At 45.4% G+C, this 26893-nt stretch overlaps 1 protein-coding gene across 1 annotated transcript in view; it reads right to left on the bottom strand.

Annotated features, from left to right (window-relative positions):
* KIF5C (kinesin family member 5C) overlaps positions 1 to 23188 on the bottom strand; it is an 83844-nt gene extending 60656 nt beyond the window's left edge. The window contains exon 1 of the mRNA XM_080400069.1: positions 22776 to 23188. Coding sequence (XP_080256195.1) covers positions 22776 to 22901 — 126 coding nt within the window. The 5' untranslated portion in view covers positions 22902 to 23188. The remainder of the gene's footprint in view (positions 1 to 22775) is intronic.
* Positions 23189 to 26893: the final 3705 nt, after the last annotated feature.

Raw genomic sequence — 26893 nt, 5'->3', positions numbered from 1 at the left:
TACTGTTACAAGCTCTTAATTTTTGTCAGACATCCCTCAAAGGTAACAAAAGCCATATCCATCCTACAAAGGCAACATGCTGGTAGATCCAAACATTTTGCTCCAAAACAGAGAGGGAAGGTAGGCAATCATGAACATTACCTTATTTTTAGCATGTTCCCAAGCAGTACCTTTTCCCCCTACTGTCATCTTCAAAAATAACGTAACTGGGTTTTGGTTTTTTTTCAAATGTAACCAGCTTGAATTAAATACCAACATCAGGAAGATTTCAGCCTTATTAGAGCTTATTCAAGAAAGTACTAAGCAAAGAGAGATAAAGTGTTATTTTCAGAGTTGATTCCGTTTTATCTGTGTACCTCCTCCACACGTTATTTGTCAAACTTTCTCATTATATGCAGTGTATTATCTCTCATACATAAATCACATCTTCCTTCCTATGCGATTACTTCCTCCAGTCCCCCTGACAATCTGTTCCATTAACTTATGCCATTGCTGCCTAATGGCTAGGATAAGTGCCCCGATCCACCCACACAATTCCTGTTGAAGTTGTATTGACAGTAAGATAGATTCTATTCTGGCCCTTCGGCAGCATGAAATATGCTATTCATATGTATTGCCAATTATTATTTCACCAGCTTAATGTTTAAAGATTCCTATTGAGTTTACAAGCTTGGCATTAAAAAAAAAAAAAAAAAAAAAAAAAAAAAAAAAAAAAAAAAAAGGATTTCACAAGCACAAAAAGGAACTTAACCATAAATGCACATGCCACCAAACCCATCATTTTACAAGCAACATCACAGAGCAGTACTATCATTAGAAGCTAATGCAGTCTCAATTAAAGGTAACAAAATATATTTCCTGTTTAAAAAAATTAAAATATAAACCTCAACTCTTCTAAATTCCACATAAGATGGGAAATGAGAAGTGCTCAGTGCCTAGAGCTGCATGAGAAGAGTTAGGAGTCTTAATGCAATTTCATGATTAATTTCCTGTGATCTTCAGACAGATGTTCAGCATCAACTCCACCGGTGTATCTGCAGGTTATGATGCTAAGCTGGAGGACGCCTGACTTTCAGGCATCTGAGCTCAGAGGCAGAATCCACAGTCCAAGGTCCATCCCCAAAGCACCTTCTAAAAAAACCACAGGCAAGGTGATGGCTTATAACAGAATTTCCAACAGCCAGCACGTAGCTTAGATATAATTGTTACAATTGAAAGGAAGAGAGCATACAGACTGCTGGGTTTCTTTGCTTTTTGGGGGCTGTAAGGAGACATTTGAGCCTGATGAGGGATTATAGCCTGAAACCATCCCCTAGAATTAGAGATACCATCCAGATTTCTCCCAGGACAGATGCAAGTTTGTTCTGCTTGAGCACACAACAGCTGTGAGCAAGTTACACGATGACTGGCAGTTGTGAATAAGCCTGGTGCAGTTCTCACCCCAAACATCCAAGCTCTGCTGATGGGGTGAAACTCATTCATACTTGCCTGCAAAACACGATGCTACTACATCCTGAAAGAGGACCTAGTTTTGAACAAGACTCAAGAAGAGGTCATGCATTCATTTTTAAAAGACAGAAAACCATCCATCAGTCAATCCAAGGCTCATCTCCACACATCCCAAGCAGTACAGAAGCACAGAGGCAGGCAGGGGCCCTGAATGCCAGGCTCCAGGACGAGGTACCCTGACAGGGCTCCTGCCAAGGAGCCAACGTCCCTGGAGAGCATCTGCCCCAGGTCCAGGTGTGAAAGCTGTTGAGTCGGCTCCAAGGATCACCTTTCAGACTGCTTAGGGGTACAGCACACATAATGGGATGCAGGGAAATAACATTAGGGGATGACTAGGGGAGGACAAAGGCAAGGAAAGGGAGGGATGCAGGTGATTTGAGGAGGAACAAACATGGGATGAAGGGACAAAAACACTAGCCATGTAAGCAGGCTGCTGGTCACTGTGCTTGCCCAGCCGTGCCCCACACCTGTTCAGTACAGTCGTATCTTCTGTCTAAATTCCTTTCTAACTCTCTTCCTGGGTGAGTGAGTTCATTCTGTGTGCGTGCATGTGTATGGGGGTCTAAGCACCAGCAACTGAAGTGGGACCACAGGTTACAAGGTCCATGTGCCTGTGATGCCAGCTGCATCTCTGTGCAAGGAGGTCTGGAAACGGGCTCAGCCTCACCTCTGCCAGGCTGCTGGATTTGGCTGTTCCCAACAGCCAAGAAACAGGCAGACAGACCACGTACACAGGGTCCCTCTCATTCACCTTAGTACTTTGTCCACTCAGAAGGCAGGAATGCTCTTTTCTCCACAGCCTGGTCAAACAAAGGCATCCCCTTTATCCCTGTAAAAGGGGTGCATCAGTCACGCCATCATCAGCCAACAGCTCGGGAACACTTTTGGTCCCTGCAGAAACAAAACAGTGCCAAATCACATGGCTCAGTTTATCAGATGGATCGTTTGACAAACCATGACTCTGCTGAAACTCTGTCGTTATCCTGGCTCTCTATTCAAGTCAAAGAGTTTTGTTGATGCAGTTGGAAAGAATGTTATGAGTGTGTTTAACATACTGTGCAAGATGCCACTGCCAGTACATACAATGATTAAATATACAGGTAAAAGAATCATGTCATATGCAGGAGCTTAATTAATGGGAAATTATTTCCCAGCTAGTTTTCACTACCACAAGTGCTCTTGTAGGAGAAGTTTTATAAATAAAAGATATATAATCATAGACCTGGAAGACAGAATTTTTCAAAGAGCAGAAAGTAAACTATTACCAGCGGCAATTCAATTTTTCAGTCAAAGCACATTCTTCCCACAGCACTGAGTTTCTCCCTTAGAAGGTAACATAAAACACATTTCTTCCCTCCAGCCTATAGGAGTAGGAATTAAAGTCTTTACTCCCTTTGAAAATGTAGAGGCCACGTTTACTGAATGCTGCATCAAGCTTGCTACATTCACAAGTGGGATAATTAGCTGGCCCTGCAAATTCCCCCTGGAGTTAGACAGAACTTGCTAGATAGAAGATCTTCTTTTCCCCACAAGTTAGAGATTCTGCAACTACAAGGTTGTTACTACTTTGCTGATTAAGCGCAAGAAATAAACAGAATCTAACCCATTCTCCTGAAGTCATCTATTCCTAGTGAGAATTGAAAACATGACTAAAGACAGAGGGAGAAAAATTAATGCATGTTAGCAAAACATTTTAAATTTAATTATGCTTTCCCTTTATTCAGCTGTACCAATTAAGGACATGCTACTGCCATCTATCCATTTTCTGTGTTAGCTTGCCCTTTAAAAACATTGGGGCAGTAGCAATTCACCTAGCGGATGATAATTCAGAACACTTGGGCTAAAAAAAAAAAAAAGGAAATTTATTCAGAATAACCTGAATACACTACATAGTCAAACCAAGTTGTTAAAAATAAATTCTTAAATCTTGGTAATAATCCTAAAACTCAGTTGGAAAATAAATTAAAACAAACACTTATGTATGAACAGGCACTGCAGAGCTATTTGAGTCAAACACAACATTACTTTTGCATAGCAGGCTTAATTATTGATCTGCCTTATGAATATTTCTGTGGCACTGATGGAATTTGGCTTGTGGCCAGTGATCCACTTTTAGATTTCACTCCCAGCAGAAAGAACCCTTAACTCCTTGCAACAAATCCTGTTTTCAGAAAGCATTATTTTATTTTGCTATACATCTGCAATTTAGGAAGCCAAATTTTATACAATAAACAATATTGTTTTTAAGCTTTTCTTCCACCTAGATGCATGACCTGGGAAATGCACTCTTTAAGCAACTTTATATGAGTTTTAAGTATATAGATCTCCCAATACAATGCCAACTGTTAAATAATACTATTTAGCAACATTTTTTAACGCTTCTGACACAGCAGTACTCAGAGTCACAGCCCTCCATTACTGTATATTGCTTGTGCAAGCGAGTCCCCACATGTCCAGAGAAGAAGATGAACCCAATGCCTCCAGCCATCACGGACCCCGCAAAAGCTCTAACCCCTTGCTAGCACTTCTCAGCCTGTCAGATGGAATGTTACCCGTATAATGCCAGTCACAAAAATAAGAAGCAGTGCAAGCTGTCTCCCAGCCCCAAGCCTGGCCAGCAGATGATACACTGCAGGCTGACAGACTCCTTGAATCTAGGAAGAAGGCTAGGGTGAAGAGCTGGAGGAGCAGCACCCTGGTGCACCTGGAGCTCAGGAGCTCCATCGCTGCTGGAGGCTGCAGCCCTGCTGCAAGCACCCACCAGCACCACAGAAAACGGGACCTCTTCTTACTTGAGGGCAAGGAACGCCTCCTCCTCCTCTTCCAGGACTCCCCAGTGCTGTTCGGCTCAGGAATGGGACAGGGAGATGTAAAGACCCCAGGAGACAGCTTCCTCCAGCTCCTCACCATTCTCATCGCTGCGTGGGCAGCCGGGTGCAGGCAGCCTCAGCAGGGGCACTGCCCCGGCAGTGACGGGACACCCGGCAGCACCAGGCACTGCGTGTGGGTGCTGCGTTACTGGCGGCGCTCAGCCCGCGCATCCTTTGGTACGCCTTGCACAGCACAGGCAAATGCCACCAGGATTAGCACCGTCCTTCCAGCCCACCAGCGCCCTGCATGCCACACAGCAGCGTGCAGATTTGGGCCTCAATTACTTAACTGCTTATGCAACAGCACAAAACCGGGTATTTGGAGAGCGGCGTTACCCTCCTGCGGTTAAATTTAATCTCCGGAGAGACAAAGCTGCATTAAAGATCATGGGGAAAAAGAATTTCATTTGGTGCTTTGTACAGCACTAGCTCAAGATGTGCATCGCTCCCCCTCTCCTGGGTCTTTCACCCCACGTTAAGAAATTAAGATAAAACTTTTTTTGTACTTTTCTTCCACAAAATTGTTTCTTCCATCTTTTCTCACAAAACCAAGTTTAAGTGGATACGTGATCGTAAGTTCAGCAGACCTCTCCGCTTTCCCACAGCTATAAAACCATCAGAGCAAGGAATCCGACACAGGCTGCTCTATCGGTCCTAGGGGAAACAGGGCAACACCATTCCCAGCACCATCCCTCTGGCTTTCGGGCAGCTTGCACCACTGTGTTATGTGTAACAGATAACTACTAATTTAATTTAACGTGTCCTAACTAACTTAATAGACCTTTTCAGGCCTATTTGAAGCTGCTGTCACAATCTACTCATTCTACTTCAGCAAAGCACGGGAAGCTTAATTAAATTAACTTCAAAATGTTGCCACTCGCATTTCAGATAAACATCCTCTGCAGGCTCCAGCATTTCAGCCAACATACCCTACCCCCTTATATCAATAGGATTAGAGAATTTGATAATTTCTTTTGCATATAAAACTGTGCAAACTAACAGTTTAGAAAGAAAATACAAGAAAATATTCTTTGCAGGAGAAAATAGGAAGAAAAGTACCATAATTATAGAAGCCTGAGTCTCCTCTAACTAAAGGTCTTGGGATTTTAGTAGCAGTTGAGAACAAAAAGAAAACAATGTATTAATCGCCTATTTTGTAAAAATGCAATACTTCAAAATTGGGTTTAAAGTACTTGGGGTTTTAATTTAAGAACACCATGATTTTCTTTTAACAAAAATAGAAGTTTCATAGCCAGGAAACAGCAGCGTAAAACCTGTCCTCAGGTAGCTCCCTACAGCAGCAATGGAAGAGGAGTCAGACAAGGCCACATCACGGGCAGGGGGCTGTAGGAATAAGTTGTGTGTAGAGCAGGGTCTGTCTATCATCAGTGTTTATAATATTCCAACAAAAAGCAAAAAAGCCAGGTGGATATTTCAAAACATGAACAAAGCAGTTTTGGTGAAACACAAGTCCCAAATAAGATGCTGACATTCAGCTCCACCTACAGAAGAGAAGCGCAGCATGAACAAACCCCGCTTCAAGACGTAACTACATCTTATTTCTGCTGTGGCAGTGTTGTGTTAATCTCCACTTTGTAAAACATATCACTTACAGATTTATGGGGCAACTGGGTGGCTCAGGAGATTAGTAATGGGATACTGAGCACTGTCAGTCGTAGATTCAAATCCATCTCAGGTCAGGAGAGGTCAAAATGAAACGAGAGGGCATCACTGGTCCATAGAACAGCTTTCTTTTCAGCATGCTCCACGAAACCAAGGATTGAAGGGGATCAGAGAACAAGCTACACCATTGATCACGGAGCGTCCTGTCAGGCTGGATATATATTGGCAAAAAGAAACAAGTGAGACACTTGCACCCCACTGCCTGCATTGTACAGTATTTGTTCTGCAGAGAAAGCATTTCACAAGCATAAACGGCCACATTTGCAGCTGGGCTATGTACTCCCTTGGCCTCCCAGGGATTAATCCAGAGCCACACACTTATTGTGCGACTGAATCCTGAGGGAGGAGCTCCTGGAGGGTCTTGAAACTGCCCTAGCAATTGCAACAGCATGGAGCCCAGACCCCAGCAGCCAGTGAGCACAGCCGGGCACGTTTCTGCTCCCCGGGCTGCCTCCCTTCATGTAGACCCGTGCCAGGCCAAGCGCTATGTGTGCAGCAGCACGTCACAGTGGGGACACAGCTCACCAAACAGGCTCAAGTTTGCTCTCCTCCCACTGTCACCGGTAGCAAACCACAGAACCAAGAGCAACATCGGTATGTTTAGATTATTTCCCTCTGCCTCCACCAATGGAAAGATCTCAAAGTGTCCAAAGGCTCAGACTAACAGCATCCAAGGCAGGCAAGTGAGGAAGAACCCAGTGTCCATAATCTAATGGGAGCAACTGTACTCCCAGAGATCAGGAAACATCCCTCACCACCTTGCTGGTCAAGCATCTTCCTGATCCACTGGGAGACCAGTAACAACTTAAGACTCGCTTCCTCATTTACTAACAAAGACACTTGTCGCAGCACTCTCCAAACTAGCTGGCTGCAACAAGGTCTTTTACCATCACATACCAGCATACTCTTCATGCAGTCCCTCTGCTGCCTTCTCCTAGTCTTTCCTCATCCAGAGCATGCACACATGCTCACCGTCTCTCTTCTCTCTGCCGCTTCTTCCTCCTATCTCTTCCTCGGCTGCTCTCTCTTCACTGGCTGCCCACCCTCTTACCAGAACCAGCTCCAGCTGCACCTTATCTACATCAGCCAACCCACCGCCCCTGAAGCCAACCCACTGCCGTATATTATCAACGATAATTAACCCAGCTTCATTCTACTACAGATACTGAATTCCGGCAGCACTGGGAGCTCCGGTGTTAACTGACCTGATGTTGCAGCAGGATTTAAATGCCCACAATATAATAGAAATGTTATCACTAGTCTGCACCAGCCTCCTCTCATGCAATGTAATTAAAACCACATGCACTGAAAACACATCAGAGAATTAAGAGGAATGACAGCTGCGCTACTTCTGTACTTCCCTCTACTTTTTCCATTGAAAAACCATACTCAAAACAAGAACTGAAAGGGCAGCAAACAGTGCAGTGCTTTAGCTGGTTTTATCTATTGAAATATTTGATGCTCAGCTGCCCCGGCATTACCTTCCATTTCATAGCCTGATGGCCGGCAGCCTAGACTTGCGTTGTATACTGGAAATACTGGGCTCTGCACCTCAGCTACCACAACCACAGCCACAGCGCGAGCATGGAAGAGCCTTCACGGGCGCTCAGATGTCGAAGCAGGCAGAGGAATCACCCTGTCACAGAGTAATGCAGACAAGTTGCTCCTGGCAACAAACCTCTTCAAACATGGGCAGCGAACAGCGCTCACGGCACACAGGCCTCATGCACGAGTGCAGCCATTTTGGTGAGCTCCTGCGCATACGCCATTTCTCGCTGTTCTGGCGTGGCGGCACCGGGGGCACAGCCACTGCTGCCAGGCCCCACTAAATCTTATTTAATAAGAACACGGAGCAAGGTTACATCTTCCAGGAAGGAATGCACAGGAACTGCTGCATTTCATTGGCGTTTGATTCCAGCTGTAAAATCGCTGACCTCCTTTCTCTCTGATAACACTTCCATTGATTTTTTTTACCTTGATTCTACTCTGAATTTGCCCAGTTTCCTCTCCCCCCGCCATTTCACCCAATTTAAGAGGGGCAGAGGTGGAGGAGAGGGGAAGGAGCTCTCCTTTGGGAGGAACCAAGCCACCGGGCACTGGCCAAGCACAAGCCCTTGAGCTCCAGCCTGCAAGAGCAGCCGTTCCTGTCCCACACCCTCTGGATCAAGCTGAACCTGCTCGCTTCCATCCACAACCTTACAGCTTCTGCTTCTTGGCTTGGAGCACTGGTATCTCATCTCATTATTTGGAGGGAAAAAAAAAAAAAAAGAAAGCAGAACTCCTACTTTTACTTGGTACATCCAAATCTCACAATTTTAGCACCAATCATCCAGTCTTCCTCAAGCTAAAGCATTTGGGGAAAGGTAATCATACAAAAATGATAGTTTTTAGTAATATTAAAAAAAAAAAAAAAAAGATTCTGTCTCTGATGTAGTGGGGGCGTGGAAAGCTTAAATAGGAAACTGTTAAACACAGACCCCAATGCTATTTGTAAAACCCATCCATTTGTGGGAGCAGGATCATGATACTGCAGTGCTTATTTTGGTAATACTCAGCAATGCTATTCCAGTACAGGCATTCTTATTTGCATCTCTAGTTCATAAAAATCACATTAGGTAACTAGACAAGTAGAAATAAAAAAAAAAAATCATCCTTACAAAAACATTGCAATCCCTTACAAACTAGAATTACTGCCTCCTCCATTTTTGTTCCAGTTATCAGGAAGAAAACAGAGTATCTCATAATCTGTTTTTTGCATTTCTGATAAATTAATCCATAAATGATAAATTAAGTCAACCATCAAGAAATTTAGAATTGTTTAAGTCTCATTCAGAATTCAAGTGGAACTGGTTCCAATCGGCTTTGCCTTTGGTAGCAAGAACATCTTGTCCCATACCGAGGAATTTGTGGTGACAAGTTGTGCTTGCCTGGACAGCTGGCAAAGGGGTTGTGATTGTGTTACTACACAGAATACAGCTCAGAGTGTTATACAAATAATATGAATAGAAGTGGTTTTATTGAGCTGGTTAAAACACACACACCACAAAATACCCTCCTGTGAACTTCACAAGAGCAAAAAGCTGCAGAATTTCTTTTTGAAAAGCACTGCTTGGACCTTCTTTGGTAATTTTTGAGGTTTTAAGTGAAAAAAATCAACTTTCTGGCTCATAACCCCTTCCTGCCCCCCCCCCTGCAGCTAGAAATGTATCACAGCTTACATATATAGCACTTCTCCTTATAGCACAGCAATAAGATCAGCAGACCAGTCCCACTTTGCTAAACTATCCAGAAACAGGCAACGCTGGCTGGAATTATCTGACAGTAATTCTATTATCAGATTTAGTAATGCTGATATATTCCTTCTGCATTTCCCGAATCTTCAATGCAAGGTACAATCTGGCCTGATACACTTTGTTCCCTTACAGTGTTCTGGAGGCACAAAAAGCGATCATGTTAAATGCTTACGCACAGGAGGGAAAGCCCTTGCGCTGTTCCTTGACCCACCGTGGCAAGGAAGATGAAGAAAGGACCACGACCTACAAAATGGTAGTCATACAAACACGGCACCTGTCTCATATGTAGATCCTGATTCATACTCCTATTTCTCTCTAGCAGAAACAAACAAAACCTGCAAGACACAGGACTATCAACTAGCAGAAAATAAGGAGGATAAGGAGGGTGCAATCAATCATTAAGACCTTTTATTTACATCAGCTTAAGACAAGCAGTTGCTCTCCCTGTTAAGTCACCAGCTATTCTGCTGACAGACGTTAACCTCCCACCACCCTCATTACTCAGCACTATTCCCAAAAACTACCCCCAGAGCCCTTAGTCCCAAAGCCACAGAGGTGTTGTCTTCCCCATCCTTGATGTTTATCCAATTTACAGTTCCTAGATGCCAACGTCTCCAAAACCCATGCCATTCCACATGGCAGTTTTTAATAATAATAAAAGCAAACATAAAAACCAAGCGGTTCTTGTTACCCAAACCAGCTCAGCCTTGGAGATAAGTGGTGAATGAACAGTCTCCTCTCCACCTGGCCCTTCTCCCCCACACAGTCCCTCAAAAGCCGGGGTAACTTTTCCCAGACACACCAGGCGCACAGCAGCAGCAAAGAGGAGCTGCCTGCCTTCCCTTTGCAGCAGCTGAACCTGCCTACTGTCTGCATCCAGGGCAACGAGGCATCTTTATTAGCAATGCTCCACTTAGACGATGGCGAGACCCCCCCAGTGTGGGATCAGAGCCGGACCAGCAGGACTGTGCTGCTGTTGTTGCCCCTGCATGGCCCTCAGCAGGAGGTTGTGCTGCTGTTCGCGAGCTGGAGGAGCAGTGTGAGGCTCCAGCGCTCGCCCCTGCACACCTACAGCCGTCTCCACAGAGTTCAGCCACCGGTGCTGTAGAAATACATTTACCAATAGCTCTTCAGAAAAGCAGGACAGACCCACATGAACAGGCTCCAAATCCTAAAGACAGAAGGTCCGTCTCTCCAGGACAGAATAATTGCTCATAATTCCCACGTCCACCAGCAAGACTACAGCTGTTTCAGGTTTCTTGCATTTTAAAGAAAGAATCCCAAATGCTTTTCTCAAAATGAAACTGAAGTGCGTACTGGCAGCTACCACAGTACCAAGAAGTAGAAAACTCTGAAATTTAAAGCACCAAACTTTTTTTCCCATTGTATAGGAGTATTTCCATTGTATAAACAGGGGACCAAGGAGCCGATGAGCCCAAGGTCACTTGCAAGTCAAATCCAGGCTTGCTCAGTTCCAGTACAAAGTCTGAACCCAAAACAGGCCAAATGCACATTCTAAGGTGAACAGGTTGAGTTGCATTGAGTCAGAAGAGCAATGTGCTCAGCTCAGTACAGACTCCAGCTCTGCCTTTCCTGAAATAGTATACATATGTATCATAAAAGGTAACAAGGAGATAATCCACTTAATTTTAAGAAAAACAGAAGTCCCATATGAAGTTATATAATATTGATCCATTCTAGCAAAAGTGAATTTTAAAAAACAGGCCATAGGCTCAGCTGGCTTCAAGAAAGCGACCACGTCCAGGAGGCTCTCCACTAGCTCTGCACACAGCAGCCTTCCAAAAGCCACCAGGAGCCCGTCCTGCCACCGGGGTGAACAGCCCGGAGGGCTGCTGAAGGCAGAGCTTCTCCCTGCACAGACTCCGGCAGTACTCACAGCCATCTCAAACATCTTGATTAGACGACAAAGATAGCAGTGACTCATCCCAGCATTTTTTTTTCCCCCTAAGGGGAGTAGTTCTGCGGGTGAATCAGGTGTTTTCTGAGCCAAGCACTGACTACCAGAGGTTTCCATCCCTCATTCTTTTTCCCAGCTCTGGCACTGGCTCACACAACACACCAGGTACGAAACCACCTCAGGTGCTTCCATTTTCCTTCAGCTCTTAGCAGCAAAGTCCTACTCGCCTCCCCCATAGAAAAAGGGACCTCTTACACAGTGCTTCACAGCTCAGTGATCACATATGGTATGATTAAAATAAATCGTTTATGCTGGCAACAGTTTTGTTTGAAGTTTATGGCTAAGGTTCTTCTATAATACTCTGAAAATCTGGGCTGCACATAAAGCAAGCAATGGACAGAATAAATCCTCTATTACCAATATAAGTAAACATTCTTCTCAAATATAAAGAAACATGTGCCTCTATAGAGCAAGATTAACTTTGCTTTAAGATTTGTTTGTATCACTGAACTACTCTGCTTTGAAGTTAAATTGTAAAAGATACCATAAAGCAAAAAATAATCAAGCCAATGTGTTTATCAAATGACAGCAGAGTTTTCCACTGGGTATTTATGGCTGACCCAGAAAGTGGTAAGAAAATAAAGAAGCATACAGATAGGTTCTAAGAGGAGGAAACAAAACGCAATATAAAAGGGAAGAGGGAACCAAGCCAGGTAATATAAAAGGGAAGAGGAAAAAAACTAAAATGTAATACAAAAGGGGAGAGAAGGAGAGGATGGATATGATGTGGGGGTAGCAGCATCAGACTAACAGGTCAGTCTTCAGCAGTGGCATTTTGTATGATTAATATGGTGACAAAAATCAGTGTTGGGCTGTTCACTGCTGCAGCTGGAGAAGACTGAGCTGTATGGGTGCAGACAATTAAGTCTGCAGCGTAACTGAAACAGCTACTAAGAGCATCAGCAGTAAAACCTAGGAGTAGCATGGCTTCCCAGGGTCAAAGAAGTCATTGTGTTTTAAAAGGGCACACAGCATTGATCAAGCCATCAGCAAATTCTGTCAGGTACCCAGCGAACAAAGCCAGACGTATACATTTGCTGTGCCTGCTCCAGCTGAACTAGCGCAAGCACCTCTTCATAGAGCATCACTGTGTCTTCTGAGCTAGTCCAATATACATATAGACACATACATAGATACATATATTCTCCAACTTCATTCTGTGCATCCCTCGCTAGGCGCTAGAGCCTGCAAGTACAGCTGCTCAGCTATTTCTACTACAGAGCAGTGTGTTTAAAAAAAGCCAGATGACTTTCCTTAGCAGATTTTTGGAACACATCATTACTTAGTAAACGACATAAAATCTCAAAACTCTGTGAGAAGCTGCGGCGTTACCCACATCTCACTGTTGGCCTGAATACAGAGATTCAAGCAACTCAGGAGAACTATAGAGTCAAGAAAAGAGATTACAACTGCAGAAAAATCCAGCTTCTGTTAACAGCTTTGCTAAAAATATTCACTAACCCAGTTACCCCAATTCAGATAACAGTCTCCTGCACATCCTTTGCTAAGTGAGAGAATAATTTAGCAGTCAGAATGATACCTGTGTATCAGAGACTCAACTTCCCCGTAGATTCCCAATGTGGCTTTAAAAATCAGCTTTCACCCCTCAAAACAAGAGGTTGTCTTTACCTCAGAGGCTGCCACAAGGACAATCAAATAGAAAATAGAAAATACTGTGTCATAGCAACAGTATCCAAGTAAAATCAGGATTTTGTTCAGGACTACAGCAAAAGTTACTGCAAGCCTTTGGGCCATTTGAGATGTAAGGAAATGTGTTTTTCAGTATTGCATCCTCCTCGTGCCACAGAAATGTTTAACAGCAGCTTCAAAACAACTACAGTTTTTCAAGAATCCTACTGCTCTCTGTCCCAGAAGAGAGCCTCTTACACCAACCAAGAGCATCTCCCATCCATCATTATAACTAGGTAGTGAAGTAAGGTTTCTTTTAGCAGAGAGTGAAGCACTGAAAAAACGAATCACTTTTAGCAAAGACATCTAAGAGGCCTACTATTAAATATTTAAGTTCTTATCTCTGAATACTCATTTCTCACAGGGAAAAAATCCAACATTCTTGGTTTCATTTAGGCTGTATCTCCTAATTTGAAAATATGCATTTTCTGAAGCTGTCGTGGGACCAATTATTGATATTATAATGGGAACCTGATAACAATCACATGCATTTCCAGGACATCCCATAAAAAGTCAAGAACCAGAGAGGCCATAAATATATAGAAACAACTTGTCTCTTTCCAGTAGATGAGTAAAACCAGAAATCCATCAGATATACCAAGCCTGTGACTCCACATCTTTAAGATTCTGAAGGATCCCATTTTGGATATTTTGAGGTAAAGCTTTTTTTGATGTTGTTTTGTTTTGTTTTTTAAGCATGCAATATTTTCACACTCCAAAATCCAATAAAATTGAATAAAGGTATTTTCCCAGCTCACAAAGCCATCATGCAGACAAGCACCATTATCCAACGTGTATCTTCCAGTGGAGCTGCAAAAACAAACCTTGGCAAAACCACAGTCAAGTCAAAAGTGTCAAGCAATTACCGAGCAACTCTAAATCACTTTTCAGCTTCTACGCCTGCAGCGTCAGCTGAAGCCCAGATTACCCCGTATTGCACAGCCAGGCTGTTGTCTCAAATAACTTGGACCCAATGTCCCTTCCTTTCTCTGGCCACAGCAAAGCCCCGCTGCCTCACCCTGCAGCACCCTGGTTCTCAACAGTACAGAGAACCGCAAGCAGACCCTGAACCCAGGCTCGTTCCCACACAGCTACAGGGGTTTTTAAGTCATCTGAGTATTCCAGTAAATAACTTTTCAGAATAAGTCTTAACTTGGCATGACCTCTGAGTTTTAAAGGGCTGCAGCAACACCAAAGCAAACAAAAGAAGGAAGGTAAAGAGTCTCAAAGTAGTTGGTGGGTAATTGTGTTAGGTCTTGTTGGGCTACATTAAGACAAAACATGTCAAGCTCAAAGGGACCCAACAAAAAAAGACACAAAAACATCCTCTGCACAGGACTGTTGCCTGTGTTATGACAAAAAAAAACCCACCAAAAACAAAAAAAAAAGAAACCCAAACAACAAAAACCAAACCACAAATACATCTCCTGGCATAGTAGAGATCTTTAACGAAAACATTCCTGCCAATTCCAAAAGCACTTTTGTATTCAGCCAAACCAGCCAGAATTTAACAAGAAATGCATCGGCAACCAGCCTGTCCCCAGCCATGGAAGCTAACAAGTGGAAACTGGATTTTGTGCCATCCTTTTCCAACCAGAAAACAGATCACCCCGTTCATTTGTTCCTTTGATGCCACTGGCCCCTTTTCAACACATCCACAACTCTTTTTTCCCTATGCATACGGTATTACTGATAAACAACATGGCTCAGTTTATGCACACTGAAATCTTCAAACAAGCAAACTGACAAATACTGACAACACCAGCTATTTCCCATTGCCCTTAGCGGAGGGAAAAGCCAACCTTTAAGAAAACACAGGTTTGAGACCTGCAGGTGTTGCAGCTCTGCAGCTCGCTGTGATACACCGCTTACAGAGTTAGGAACGTATGTCAGCACCTGGAGACACACCAGGCATTTCAGAACAAGTAAATTTGGAAGAAAACACATCCTAAGTTGAATCATTTTAATGATAACAGGAAGGACACCAAAAATAATAGCAAGGGCATCAGCAGTCTAGTTAAAAACTGTCAAGAAGAGCTAGATTAAATAATCTCTCCTCCTGTTTTTACGGCAGCATGCCCTCCCCACCCCAATCCTCAAAAAACGACTACAGAGAAAAGCATATTAATATGAAAGACTTAGAAGTGGCATCCCATCCTTCATTTTATCTTTTGTAACAGCTTTTATTCTTCTGGCACAGTTTGAAATGCTGAAACAATATGTGGAGAGATATAAGTACACATTACTCCCCGACAGCTTCCTCGCTGCACATTGAGCCTTTGTTTAGGGCAGGCAGCTTCAGGAGAAAACATCTCCAATGATGCAGGGGGAAAAAAGTACTCCCAGACTTCCCCAAATACCAATAAATCTGACTGTACCAGACCAAACAGCCATTTCCAGAACTGAATCCAAACACCAGTGACTAACACTGCACCTAGTGTGTGTTAGTTAGTTAGTTAGTTAGTTAGTTAGTTAGTTAGGGGAAGGGAACAAAGACTGCAACAAGCTGGAATGAGGAACATGAGTCCAGATGCTGAATGGTCTAAACCAAAGGCACCCTGCAGGAGCTACCAGAGGAGAACAAACATTGAGAGTTTCCCAGTTGTTGGACAGTCCATCTTGTTGAAATACATCATTTATATATTAAGTTTCAAAGCTTTAAGTAGGAATCCATGTTTTTGACAGGATGAAGATACTTTTAGAGAAAGATATCAAAATGGTATTAGAAAAAGATTAAAGTGTTGGATGCCCTGAGAAAACACGAAAGGGAAACTGCTTTGGTAAAGAAAATAAGATTTGTATTTTCAGTAAATCATCTTTCTAGCACCACCAACAATAAATAGAAGCTATTTACACACCTTATTTCTTGCTACATTTTTAGGAAACAGAAAAGCGCACACAAGTACAACTTCAAGAAGCACACATTGATCCACGTTCAATAATTTTCCCCCAGTTCAGCACTTACAGACAAACTTGAAAGAATATCCTTTCCAGAAGGGAAACAGCAGAGGATTCAGAGAAGAAACAAACGGAACACCACCACCCCCCACAAACCACACCGTCCCTGCAGAAGTGACTATGCTTATATCTCCCAAGAATGTGCCAAGTAGCATTTAACAAGCCAAGGATTTTGCGCTGAACATTAACTGGAAGGGAAGTATCTCTGTCTCAGGAGCATCTGAAGAGAACTGGTTTGGTGCCAACAGCCCTGGGAGCCGAATCAGCTGCCACTCATCCTGACACCTGTGGTGCAGCCTGGGGGAACCCCCAGAGCATCGCCTGCCATGGGGCTCGGGCAGACATGAGGGCATTGCTCATACAGCCCACTCACTGCTCTCTGAACAACGGCACACCCTGCCTGTGTGGATCCTCCATGTTTCAGAGCTCCACATCAGCCAAATCCCCACGCAAATCCACAAGGCTTCCTTAGGAAAGCTGCCTCCCCATCCCATACTGACCCAGCCCTGGTTATGGGACTGGACAGACACAAAGGCTGGTGATGGAGAAGGAGAACGTTTGGGGTTTGGAGCAGCTCAGAGACTTTGCAAGCCTGTATCGAGACAGGTATTTTTTCCACTGATTTACATTATGGGAGAGTAAGTAATACTGCACACTACAATTGCTTTGGTGCTTTATGGGAGTATCGCTGTGTCAAGACGTAAATGTACCTTATTTCTTGATAATTACTTCTAGAACAGTTTCATTCTTTAGCCAACACACTGTAAAAACAGAAGCAAAAAACCTACTGTGCTGGTCATCTCATCAGTCCCATCATTTTAACCTTCTACACAAGCTCCTGAGAATCGGTACGAAGCACAGCAGTATGCCTTAGGAAAACAACCACTCTCTTTAAATAACAAGCATGCAAGTAGCTCCCTGAATGGCTACCACCCCAGTTCTTCAGTAAATTAAATCGTTTCTTCTGCAAGGCACAGAAAGCCATCCGGACCCAGCGGAATCATTTTGTATTTGTTCTTTCTCAAATGAGCAGTATTATGCAATGATCTACAGGCTTCTTCTTGCGGTATCTACTGGTTAAGCTACTGAGAGACATTACCCCCAAAAAATCAAGTGCCAGATCTGTCAGTTTTGTGCTGCTGCTGCTCTGGAAATAGGCTGACCTGAAAGCAACATAGCCCAAAGCCCCAGGGGAACAAGCACAGCACATCGTGGTTCATCTCATCCACAGAACAGGAAAATGCAGCAGGTTAGAGACATTCGCAGTTTATGCTAGGATACAGGAAAATCTCACGGTGTAGGAAGATTAGCAACACTTTTGAAAAAAACAGCTCCCACAAAGGGGTTTGTCAGCTCTTGGAGTCTTCAGATACATCGATTCCACATAAATGTCATGCTTAGCTATGCCAGCTACTTGTGTCTCACACAGCCCTTCACAAAACCCTTCATGCAAAACTTGCTGAGGCTTCACTGGAAAAGGAGAGTTGAGCAGAGCTGGAAAACGCACAAAAGTTGCTGGGAGACACAGCAAGCATTAGCTTCCCAGATTACGTGTTCTACTAGGAAAATAGCATGCTACGGAGCCCCTGACATATTTTACGCCAAGACAGAAGTCCTATCTCACTTCACACCCTACATCAAACTGGCATGAGCTTTTTATAAAAGGTATTTATAGATACATCACGAACAAATCCTCCATAAGCATTTGTGCACTTGAAGTAGAGATGGATGCTCGGCTTTTGTTAGAAGCACAATGTACCACACCCCATGAAAAAAGCCATGCAGCACAGAGTAGGTTAATTTTTTATTATTTTTTTTTTTAACTAGTCATCTATCTACTATCCCAGGGGGAGGTTTCAGGTCTGTCTTAACCATTGAGTGACAACTGCTTAACAGCATACAAAGACCTCTGTGCAGGATGGACTTTAAGAACATGTCTTCTTTTCATTAGTACAAATTCTGCTGACTTCACTGGCATACATGAAATAAAAGGGAAAGTGTATCAAAATATTCTAGGGATGGAAATAAGTGAGAATCTCTCCACAAGGCATTCCAAACAGTACTTTTAGCAGAAAGTATCAACAAAAAAACAACCACCACCCTGCTCATATTCCACCCCACCCACTGCAAAAGAATCAAGCCATCAATTTTTGCTTTTCTCCATTTCATGGAATATGACACTGCAAAACAGCGGTGACCACTGCACAGCAGCAGAGTACCAGGTGGTGATTTGGGGTTTGTTTTTAGGCACAACAGTTCATTACGTGTAACGTTTCTCAGATGAAACAAGTGATGAATTTTCCCCCGGGTGAGTGACGCGTGCCCTGCAGGGACCCCGCTGTTGCCCCTGCAGCTCTCTGCTGGTTTTGTGGTGGGCAGCCGAGTGCAGAGCTGGCGGGGAAGGCTCTGAGCTGCCCGCCTGACACCGAGCGCGCAGCACAGAACTGCAGCGCTCAGCAGCTCCTGCTAAGCTGGGCTTTACACGCGCTCGCACGCTGCAGCTCCAAAAGCAGCTGACAACCAGAATGAAGAGTCTTTTATACCCTTTCTGGTAATATTAACATGAGGTTTCCGAGCTGGCTAGAAAGATTTGGTTTAGATGTTCCTCCTTCTAAACAGGAGATATTTGCCTGAAAAATCAGTTTCTGATGAGCCTTGCACTAAAAGGCAAGCAGTCGCTCCAGACCAAATACGGTCTCCTTCACAACTAAATTCCTAAATAATTTACAACAGGGGGTAAGGGGAAAAGGCTGGAAACACTCTCCCCCATAAACCTCAGCCAGAAAAGCATCCCCACAGGGAGCATCTCGCCAGGTGCTGAGCCTCCCTGCATCCTTCCTTTGCAGATGCTCAGGAATAAAAGCACTCGGAACAACAGGGAGAAACAGAAAGAAAGCACATGCCAGAAGACCGCCCCAGTTGTTTGCTACAGCAAACAGCTCCACGCTCTCCAACAAGACTGTAAGAAGCAAGGCATCTAGAAAAATACATTTTTAGGTATGTCAGCCAACACAATCAATCAGAGAGTCACCTTGAGGTTGCAGAAGGGCAGAAACGTAAAATGGAACTGCAGTCTGTTGAGACTGTTGGGTAGCTAACCGCAAAAGAACGCAATGGATTTACCACCGTTGCCTTTTCCTGCCATGGTTAAAGATGAGATACATCTAAAAGGCTTTTATAGTTTAAACTTTAAAGTAGAATCAAAATACAGTCGGTTTTCTCTGGTTTAACCTCAGGAAAATTTTAGTAAGACATTTTAATCTTCCATACTCCGCTGCGCTGCATGTGCAAAGCGCATGAAGATGGATGGAAGAGGCTGGAATATAAGACACTGGGTCAAATCCCAACCCCGAAGGGTTTAGCTGGTTTGAACAGAGTGAGCGTATTGCCCTAGGGCTTCCCTGACAAAGGGCTCTGAACCACACAGCCACAGGCATCCCCAAGATACGGCTTTATTCATGGCTTGAAACATATCCTGGGGAAAGTCAAGCCTAAGTTGTTAGGCTTCCTTCATCGCTGTTGGTTTTCAAGACATCTCATCAAGTCATGATCTTTATTTTTCATTAAAAAATCTGCTCAAGGCCCTAGGTAAGCATAACAGGAGGTGATGGTGGGAAATTCAGAAAGAAAGCATTTTCCCCACAACTGTTTGTTGCGAAGGAGGAGTAAATTTATTCAGACTTACTAGTCAGAAAAAATAGATGTCCTTTAAATCCTTTATACTTTTTTTTTTTTTACATGATGGCAGAATTCCTCTGGAGGAGGGGTGGTGGTTTTGCTTGTTTTTTTTTTTTTTAATTTTAACAAAACTCATTTCTTTCCAATATTTTATGGAACAAAAACAAAAGCTGCATTGCAGTGTTTTTCAAATGCTACAGTAAAACAAATTTTAAAAAGCATTTGGTTCTGGTTTGGTTTTGCTTTATATAATGTTTCTAAGAGCTTCTGAAGACAAACATGTTGCTTTTCCAGAAGGAAGTGTACTCTGGTAATGCCTTCCACCAGAACCGGGATTCCTCGCCCCTGCAAGGCTTTGTTGGTTGGAGCTAAGCAGCCACTGTAAACCAGTGAAGAATAACAACTGGTACCATTTCTACTAAGGTACTGCAGTGGTATCCACTGTAGATCAAGTTCCATCAAAGCTCAAGGAGCTCGGTACTGCGAATGAAGAGGACAAAGAACATGGGAAGATTTCCATGTTCACTTACACCTACAAAACTACAAGCACCCCCACGGAACCCCAGCCGGACGGTTTCTCTTTGGGGGGAAGCAGCTGTACTGGAGGACATATCGCACTAATTAAGATGACTAAAATGTGCACCGAAAAAGACCTTTATGTTGCCCTGTGGAGGGAAAGGAATACTCCAAGCTTCTGACTAGATTTTCAAGATGGCAAACAACCCCCAAAAATGATCCTGCAGGAATGAGTATATACACATAAAAATAAATATTTATATATATTTATGTAAACAAATACATGCACTTTTCTCATTTCTGCTTTTTTACACTTCCATGGCAGGACATTGAAAGCTGCTGTTATTTTTCCTTTCTACATTTAGCAAAGGAATTACCTCCTGCCTGCAGGATATAAATACCTTTTTCAAAGCATCATAGTTACTTAGTTTTACATAGTTTTCCCAGACAACAGATACTTTATAGACAAAGATGCATTACATAATTGCACATTCACTTAGGTGGGAAAAAGGATTCTATATTCCACTTCTCTTAATTGAAAGATAGCATTGTTAAGGGATTTACATGGGATATACTTTAATCTACTTCTACTTCTTTAATCTACGTATTTAATCATATCTAGTATGTCTGAGAATGTCTTTGTTGGGGGGGGGGCAGGGGGGAGAAATTTGCTGACATTTGTTCCTTAAACTTCCAAATGACTGTGCTACAGTTACGCTTTTGCTCCAAATATTTGTTGACCAAAGACAACCCTCCACTGCTGATGATGGCTGATAACCAGTTTGGTTATTCTATTGTTAACAGACTGTTGTGGGTGTTCTGACTTTAACCCTCAAAAAAAGAAAATTAGTTTGGCTACACAGAAGACAGGTAATAAGAACAAATTAAGAAAAACAAATTAGCTGTTTATGTCCAGAATTAGTTTTTTCTTCACTTATCCATAACTGTTTTGCAACTTTCATGAAAAAAGTTTATTAGAAACTCAAGGTTTTGATATCCTAACAAATCAGACCAGTAACAGCTCATCCTTTGTGTTACCAAGATCTCTATCATAAGTACAGTGTGGATCACCCTATGGCTGTAAGCACAGCAGACTGATGTGTAAAATGAAGCACTGAAGGCACGGGCTGGTCAGACAGCAACCCAAAACCACAACCGAAGTCCAAGCGCCTGCTGTTGCCTGCATGGGCCCACCAAACCCAGCAGAGCCCCGCAGGCCAGCCCAGCCGGCAGGGACCCCCCCGGGGAAGCTCCAGCCCCAGGCCCAAGAGCCGGGGGTGGCCCCTTCGCAGGCCAGGCTGGCACAGGGGCTGCGCCACGCTCGACGCCGGGCAAAGGGGCCCCATCCTGCCCCACAGCGCGCCCCCAGCCCCACACCTGGCTCATTGCAAAGCCTTTGCCATGGCCAGCAGCCCCATCCCACCCCACAGCGGGCCCCCAGCCCCACGCCTGGCTCATTGCAAAGCCTTTGCCATGGCCAGCAGCCTGCTCCTTGCGAGGCCGGGGCGGCGGGGGGTGGAAACACAGAGCTCCGCTGTTGCTGCAAGCGCGTTGTCATTTGATGTTTTAATTTTATTTTTTTATTTATTTTTTTTTTAATGAGAGGGAAAATGCTTCCCCTGGCGCGGGCCGTATGACGGAAGGATGCTGGGGCTGTGCCCCGCTCACGCCGCCGGGACGGGCGCGCTCCGGTGCCGGCCCGGCTTTGTCTCGCTGGGCGGGGGATGCTGCGCGGCCGCGGAGCGCTCCCGCAGCCCCGGCGGGAGGGGACCCTCCTCGGGGACCCCCTTCAGCCCCCCATCCCCCGCCTCAGCCCCCCGCGCACCGGTGAAACTTTCTCCGGCGCTGCCGCAGGGGCGCGGCGGAGCGCGGCCGGCCGCCCCCGCGGAGCGCCGAGCATGCCCAGTCACCGGCATGACATCAGCGCCGGCAGCGCGGCCGCCCCCGCGCCCCCACCCCTCCCGGCCCGGCCGGACCCCCGCGGTGGGGAGCAGCCCCCACCCCCACACCCCCGCTATGGGGGGGCAGCCCCGCCGCCCCTCCCTCGCTCCGCCGCAGCGGGAACAATGGCCGCGGGGCCCGGCAGCGGGGCCGCGGGGAGGGATGCTCGCCCCGGTAACGGGGGGGGAGGAGAGGGATGCTCGCCCCAGTACCCCAGTAACCGTCAGGGGGGGACGGATGCTCGCGCCGGTAACGGGTAGGGCGGGAGGGTGCTCGTCCCGGTAACGGTGAGGGGGCGACGAATGCTCGCCGTAGCGGGTGGGGCGGAAGGATGCTCGCCCCAGTAACGGTGGGGGGGGGGGAACGGATGCTCTCCCCGGCAGCGGGTAGGGCGGGAGGATGCTCGTCCCGGTAACGGTGAGGGGGAGAGGGACGCTCACCCCGCTAACGGTGGGTGGGGTGGGGAACGGATGCTTGCCCCGGTAGCGGGTGGGGCGGAAAGATGCTCGTCCCGGTAACGGTGAGGGGGGGACGGATGCTCGCTCCGGTAGCCGGTAGGGCGGGAGGATGCTCGTCCCGGTAACGGGGAGGCGGGGGGGGGAGGATGCTCGCCCCGCCGCGGCACCGCGCAGGCGGGAGAATGGGCTGCGGCAGACTCACCCCGATGACAACCGTCTCCTCGCCCTTGAATTTGGGGATGAATTTGTCCCCCCGGAGAATCTCCGCCTCGTTGAGGGGCCGGAACCGGCACATCACCTTAATGCTGCACTCGGCGGGATCCGCCATGGCGGCGGGCACCGGCCGCAGGGAGCGGGCGCTCCGCCGGGCAGGTGCCGCAGACGCCCTGCTGCCGCCGGCCGGGGCGGGGCGGGGGGAGGGGCGGCAGCCGCTCGGTGCCGGCAGCGGCCGCTCAGCCCCGGTGGCCCCCGGCCAGGCGCGGCTGCGCGGGGAGGGGCGGCGGGCTGCCCCTCCCCCCCCAGCGCCCGGGCCGGGCCGCGCGGGGGCTGCCGGGAGCCGTAGTTCGCGCGCAGGGGCGGCCGCCAGCGGCTCTAACGGCGCCCCGGGCTCCCCTCAGCGGGAGCGGGGGACTCCCGGCTCTACGGGAGGTTACAGCGATTAACGCTCGGCCTCGGACGGGGAGCGGCGTGTGCCCTCGGGCCTCAGGGCAGGTATTTCGGTATTTCGTTCCCAGCGGCTCCGCCCGCCCGCCGCTCCCTGAGGGGAAAAACAAGGCGGGAACAAGGAGAGAGCCCCGGCGGCCCCTGACAAACCGTCTGTAACCAGGGTAAAGGGTATTCATCATTGGGATAGTCCCCCACTGCATGCAACACTCAGTTCCAGTGAGGAGAAGCAGAAGCGATAGTACCTCCGAGCGATGCTCTGACCTTGTTAATTTTACAAGAAGTTTGTCACGATGCGGTCGGTGAATCAGCATCTGGGAGAAAGTGGCTGTAGCTGCTCCTACACATGGGGGGTGCTGGCCCCCTCCTCCTTCGCCTGCACTTCCTGGCAACATTCCTTCCAGACCTGCTAAACACACCTGCAGCTTACCCTCCTGCCCCCAACCCGGGCCAAGGCTAGTTCCTTTTGCCACATTCATGTTACTTGAGATAATGTAATGCAACACACGTAATCTCCTCCTCTGTCATTTTCTCCCTGCTAGACCACTTAAAGATGAATGCGACAACTGTTGGTGCCTTCTGGAAAGTTGTAGACATTCCCTGGACTTGAGCAACCACAAGCAGCAGCTTCTGAAACTGGTTTCCTCCAGAGTGCCAGATTCATTAAATCAGCCTCAATCATACAGTCAAGATGGCAGTGGCAAGTCCATCAACATTTCTACAGAGATTTCCCTTTCTCCTAACCACCGTGGTTGTCCTGCTGTGGATGTGAGAAGAGCAAGCCAGTTTCAAAAGCTCTCATGCCCTTCTTAAAAGCAATTACATCAGGGAGAGTTAGCAATGTGCAGCACATGATAAGACATTATTATATAATGTGATTTATTCCCGTGGATTACCAGTTATATAGCCCTTTTATTTCTCTTTATGTTTCAAGCTTTTACCCTGAATAGCAAATTTGTTAGTCATGACAAGTAGGGGCTTAGTCATAAAAGACAACCCTTTCGATGAATTAATCCTTATTTTTCTCCATTATCAAGAAGCTGATTTTGGAGCAAGACTGGCAAACCTCCGTTTTCCTGTTAGAACAGGTATAATCTACAATCAGTAAGAATGCACTGAAGAGCCACCTTTTCTTAGCGGTTTTGTCACAGTATTACATTGTCTGTATCGCAGACAATACCGTATTGTCACAAAGCTGCTATTTTTACTACTTATTACCAAATTCCTGGGTTAAGCAGCCTAGCAGGACATTAGTTTTCAGCCAGATTCAAGTGATCGGAACTTCCTTGAGCTTGTGAACTTCTTCCAGGCTGTTCTGGATGCCTGATGGAAGGCATGATTTACTGTTTATTGGGAACCCGCTCCACATAAAACATGAACGATCAAGATACAGAAAAAGTAGTCATACTCCACTGCTATAGTCTTAAGCATTATCATTATTTTCTTTCAGTTCTGAAACCATACCTTTTCCAGATTGTGCCCTTACAAGAAACGCCACTATAGGCATAGTTCACATGGGTTGATTGAGCGATGGTACACCAGAACTCAAGACAATTTTCTTGCTACCAGTACCACAAAACTAAAAGAAGAGAACCTTGATGTCACCTTATTTTCCTACTTTTCCAGCAAGTTCTCCCGCTAGATACTAAGTCCACTATTTAGAACATCCTGGCAGATTAGACACAATTCGACAGTGAGCTCTGATTTTTCCTGAAAAAATTCTCAGCTGCGACAGTTCACTAAACAGCCCAAGATGTCAGAGGTCTCCAAAAGGAATTAACAATTCCCCTCCTCGAAGAGTGGGGTGAAGGGGGGACAGCCAGAAGAGAACAACAAAATTTCATTTCTCTGTGGATGAGCTGTCAATATTGCCAAGCTGTTCAGGCTGCAGGAAAACCAAGCAGCAGGCATGTGGTAGAGGGTCTGAACAACAGCAGATTGTGATTTCTGGTAGAGGTGGCCCCACAGAAATAACGGAACAGACACCTGGGCATTTCAGAAGTGAAAAGCAGATTTCTGATCCACAGAGCCAAAAGAACATTGCTTCATGTCATTGCTTCTGGGCTCCAGGAATGAGCTTTAGAGTTGGGAAGGAGCTTCAGCAGAAGAACAAGGTTAAATTTCTGCTGTTACAGAAACACACACCGGTGCTGGCTAGGGACCTAACCTACCAGCAGGGAGGGCGACTTTAATGTAGATCCCATTGATCTTGGCATCTCATCAATGGCCATCGAGATAAAATTTGATGATATGCTTATTTCATCAGTGTTGAGATATGTCTATGGGTAAAGAGGTGGTAAAGAATTTCTTCCAGGAAGTACCAAAAGGGTTGGGATCCCCATAATAAAAAGCAGTTTTAAATAGCGAGGATAGTGTCCTGAAGACACCATCAGGGAAAATGTTTACAAAGCCAGAACATAATGTGTTTAACAGGAAAAAAATTAAATAGAAGTCAAAGACTGAAGAACAAGCAGCAAAATGAGCTGAGAAGGCAGCTAGCAGGAACCGAGATACAGAGACAGTCTAATCTGTGTATCCTTGCTTGCATCACCAAAGGCAAGGAGACATGTTTATAGTTAGGAGAGACCAAGCTGTGAGACCATTTGTCCAGGCAAAGGAAAAATTCAATAGCAAAGCGTATAGGATCTGCATAACTGACCCTCTCAGTCACCCAAAATGATTATCCCCAAAGCCACACCTCCTTTGATCAGACAGGTAATGATCTCTTTGGTGATTAGGGGGCACAGGGTTCCTCTTTCTCACACTTCCACAGAAAGGTCAGATATTTGGAAATAGAGTACTGCAAGTTCAGAGATACTGTCAGAAAGCGCTTGGACTACACTAGCAGGGAGTTTAAGAGCAGCCATTGTTTCCAATTTGCAAAACACTTCAATATATGCTCACTTTAAAGTATATACATAAAGCATGTTAAGCACACACATAATCTTCATATGAATTATTCACATGATGCATAGGCATATAAATTGTGTTAACTCACCTATAAAAAAATGAATTAGCTAAAAATAAATAAAATCAATTTTTACCACTTTGTATAAAACTGTAAAATGTTTTAGCCGCTTCAACACTCAAAATATTTTTCCAAGTTGCAGACTTTCATTTGAGTTACTCAATAAACAACTCAAATTAAAGAACTGTAAGTTGGGGGGGGGGGGGGGGAAATTGTCTTAAGTATAGGATTTTCTAAAGCAATCCTAAAAATCCCAACCAACTGAATGAAAAAAGCCCAAACCCATTAAAAAAAGACACACAATCCCAAACCACAAAGCCTCCACACCGAGTGTCATTGTGAGGGACAACACGCCCATTGTCAAACCCCCACCACCTTTACGCGTGAAGATCCAGAAAGAGTTAAAACCGCATTACAGGCAGATGATGCCATCTTCTGGTGTCACTTACACAGCTGTTGATTTAAAACCCCGATGACTAGTCTAGTCAGATCATCATCAGGAAGATGGGGGATGAGATGTTATTTTAAGCATCACTTTTATCCCCAGGGCAGGGTTCAGTGAAATAACATTAATTCAGGAGTCAGTGAAGCATTAGCAGTGAGGGTGGGAAAGCAAGCACCAGGCTGCCATCAATTCACAGCTAGCTGCCACCAGCCTGTCCCCAGGGCCTGAAGTCAGGCGGCGTGGG

The sequence above is a fragment of the Falco punctatus genome, assembly GCF_963210335.1.
Source record: "Falco punctatus genome assembly, chromosome: 8".
In the NCBI taxonomy this organism is placed as follows: domain Eukaryota; kingdom Metazoa; phylum Chordata; class Aves; order Falconiformes; family Falconidae; genus Falco; species Falco punctatus.
The sequence above is the reverse complement of the archived record's forward strand: the minus strand, read 5'-3'. Positions and strand labels throughout refer to the sequence as shown.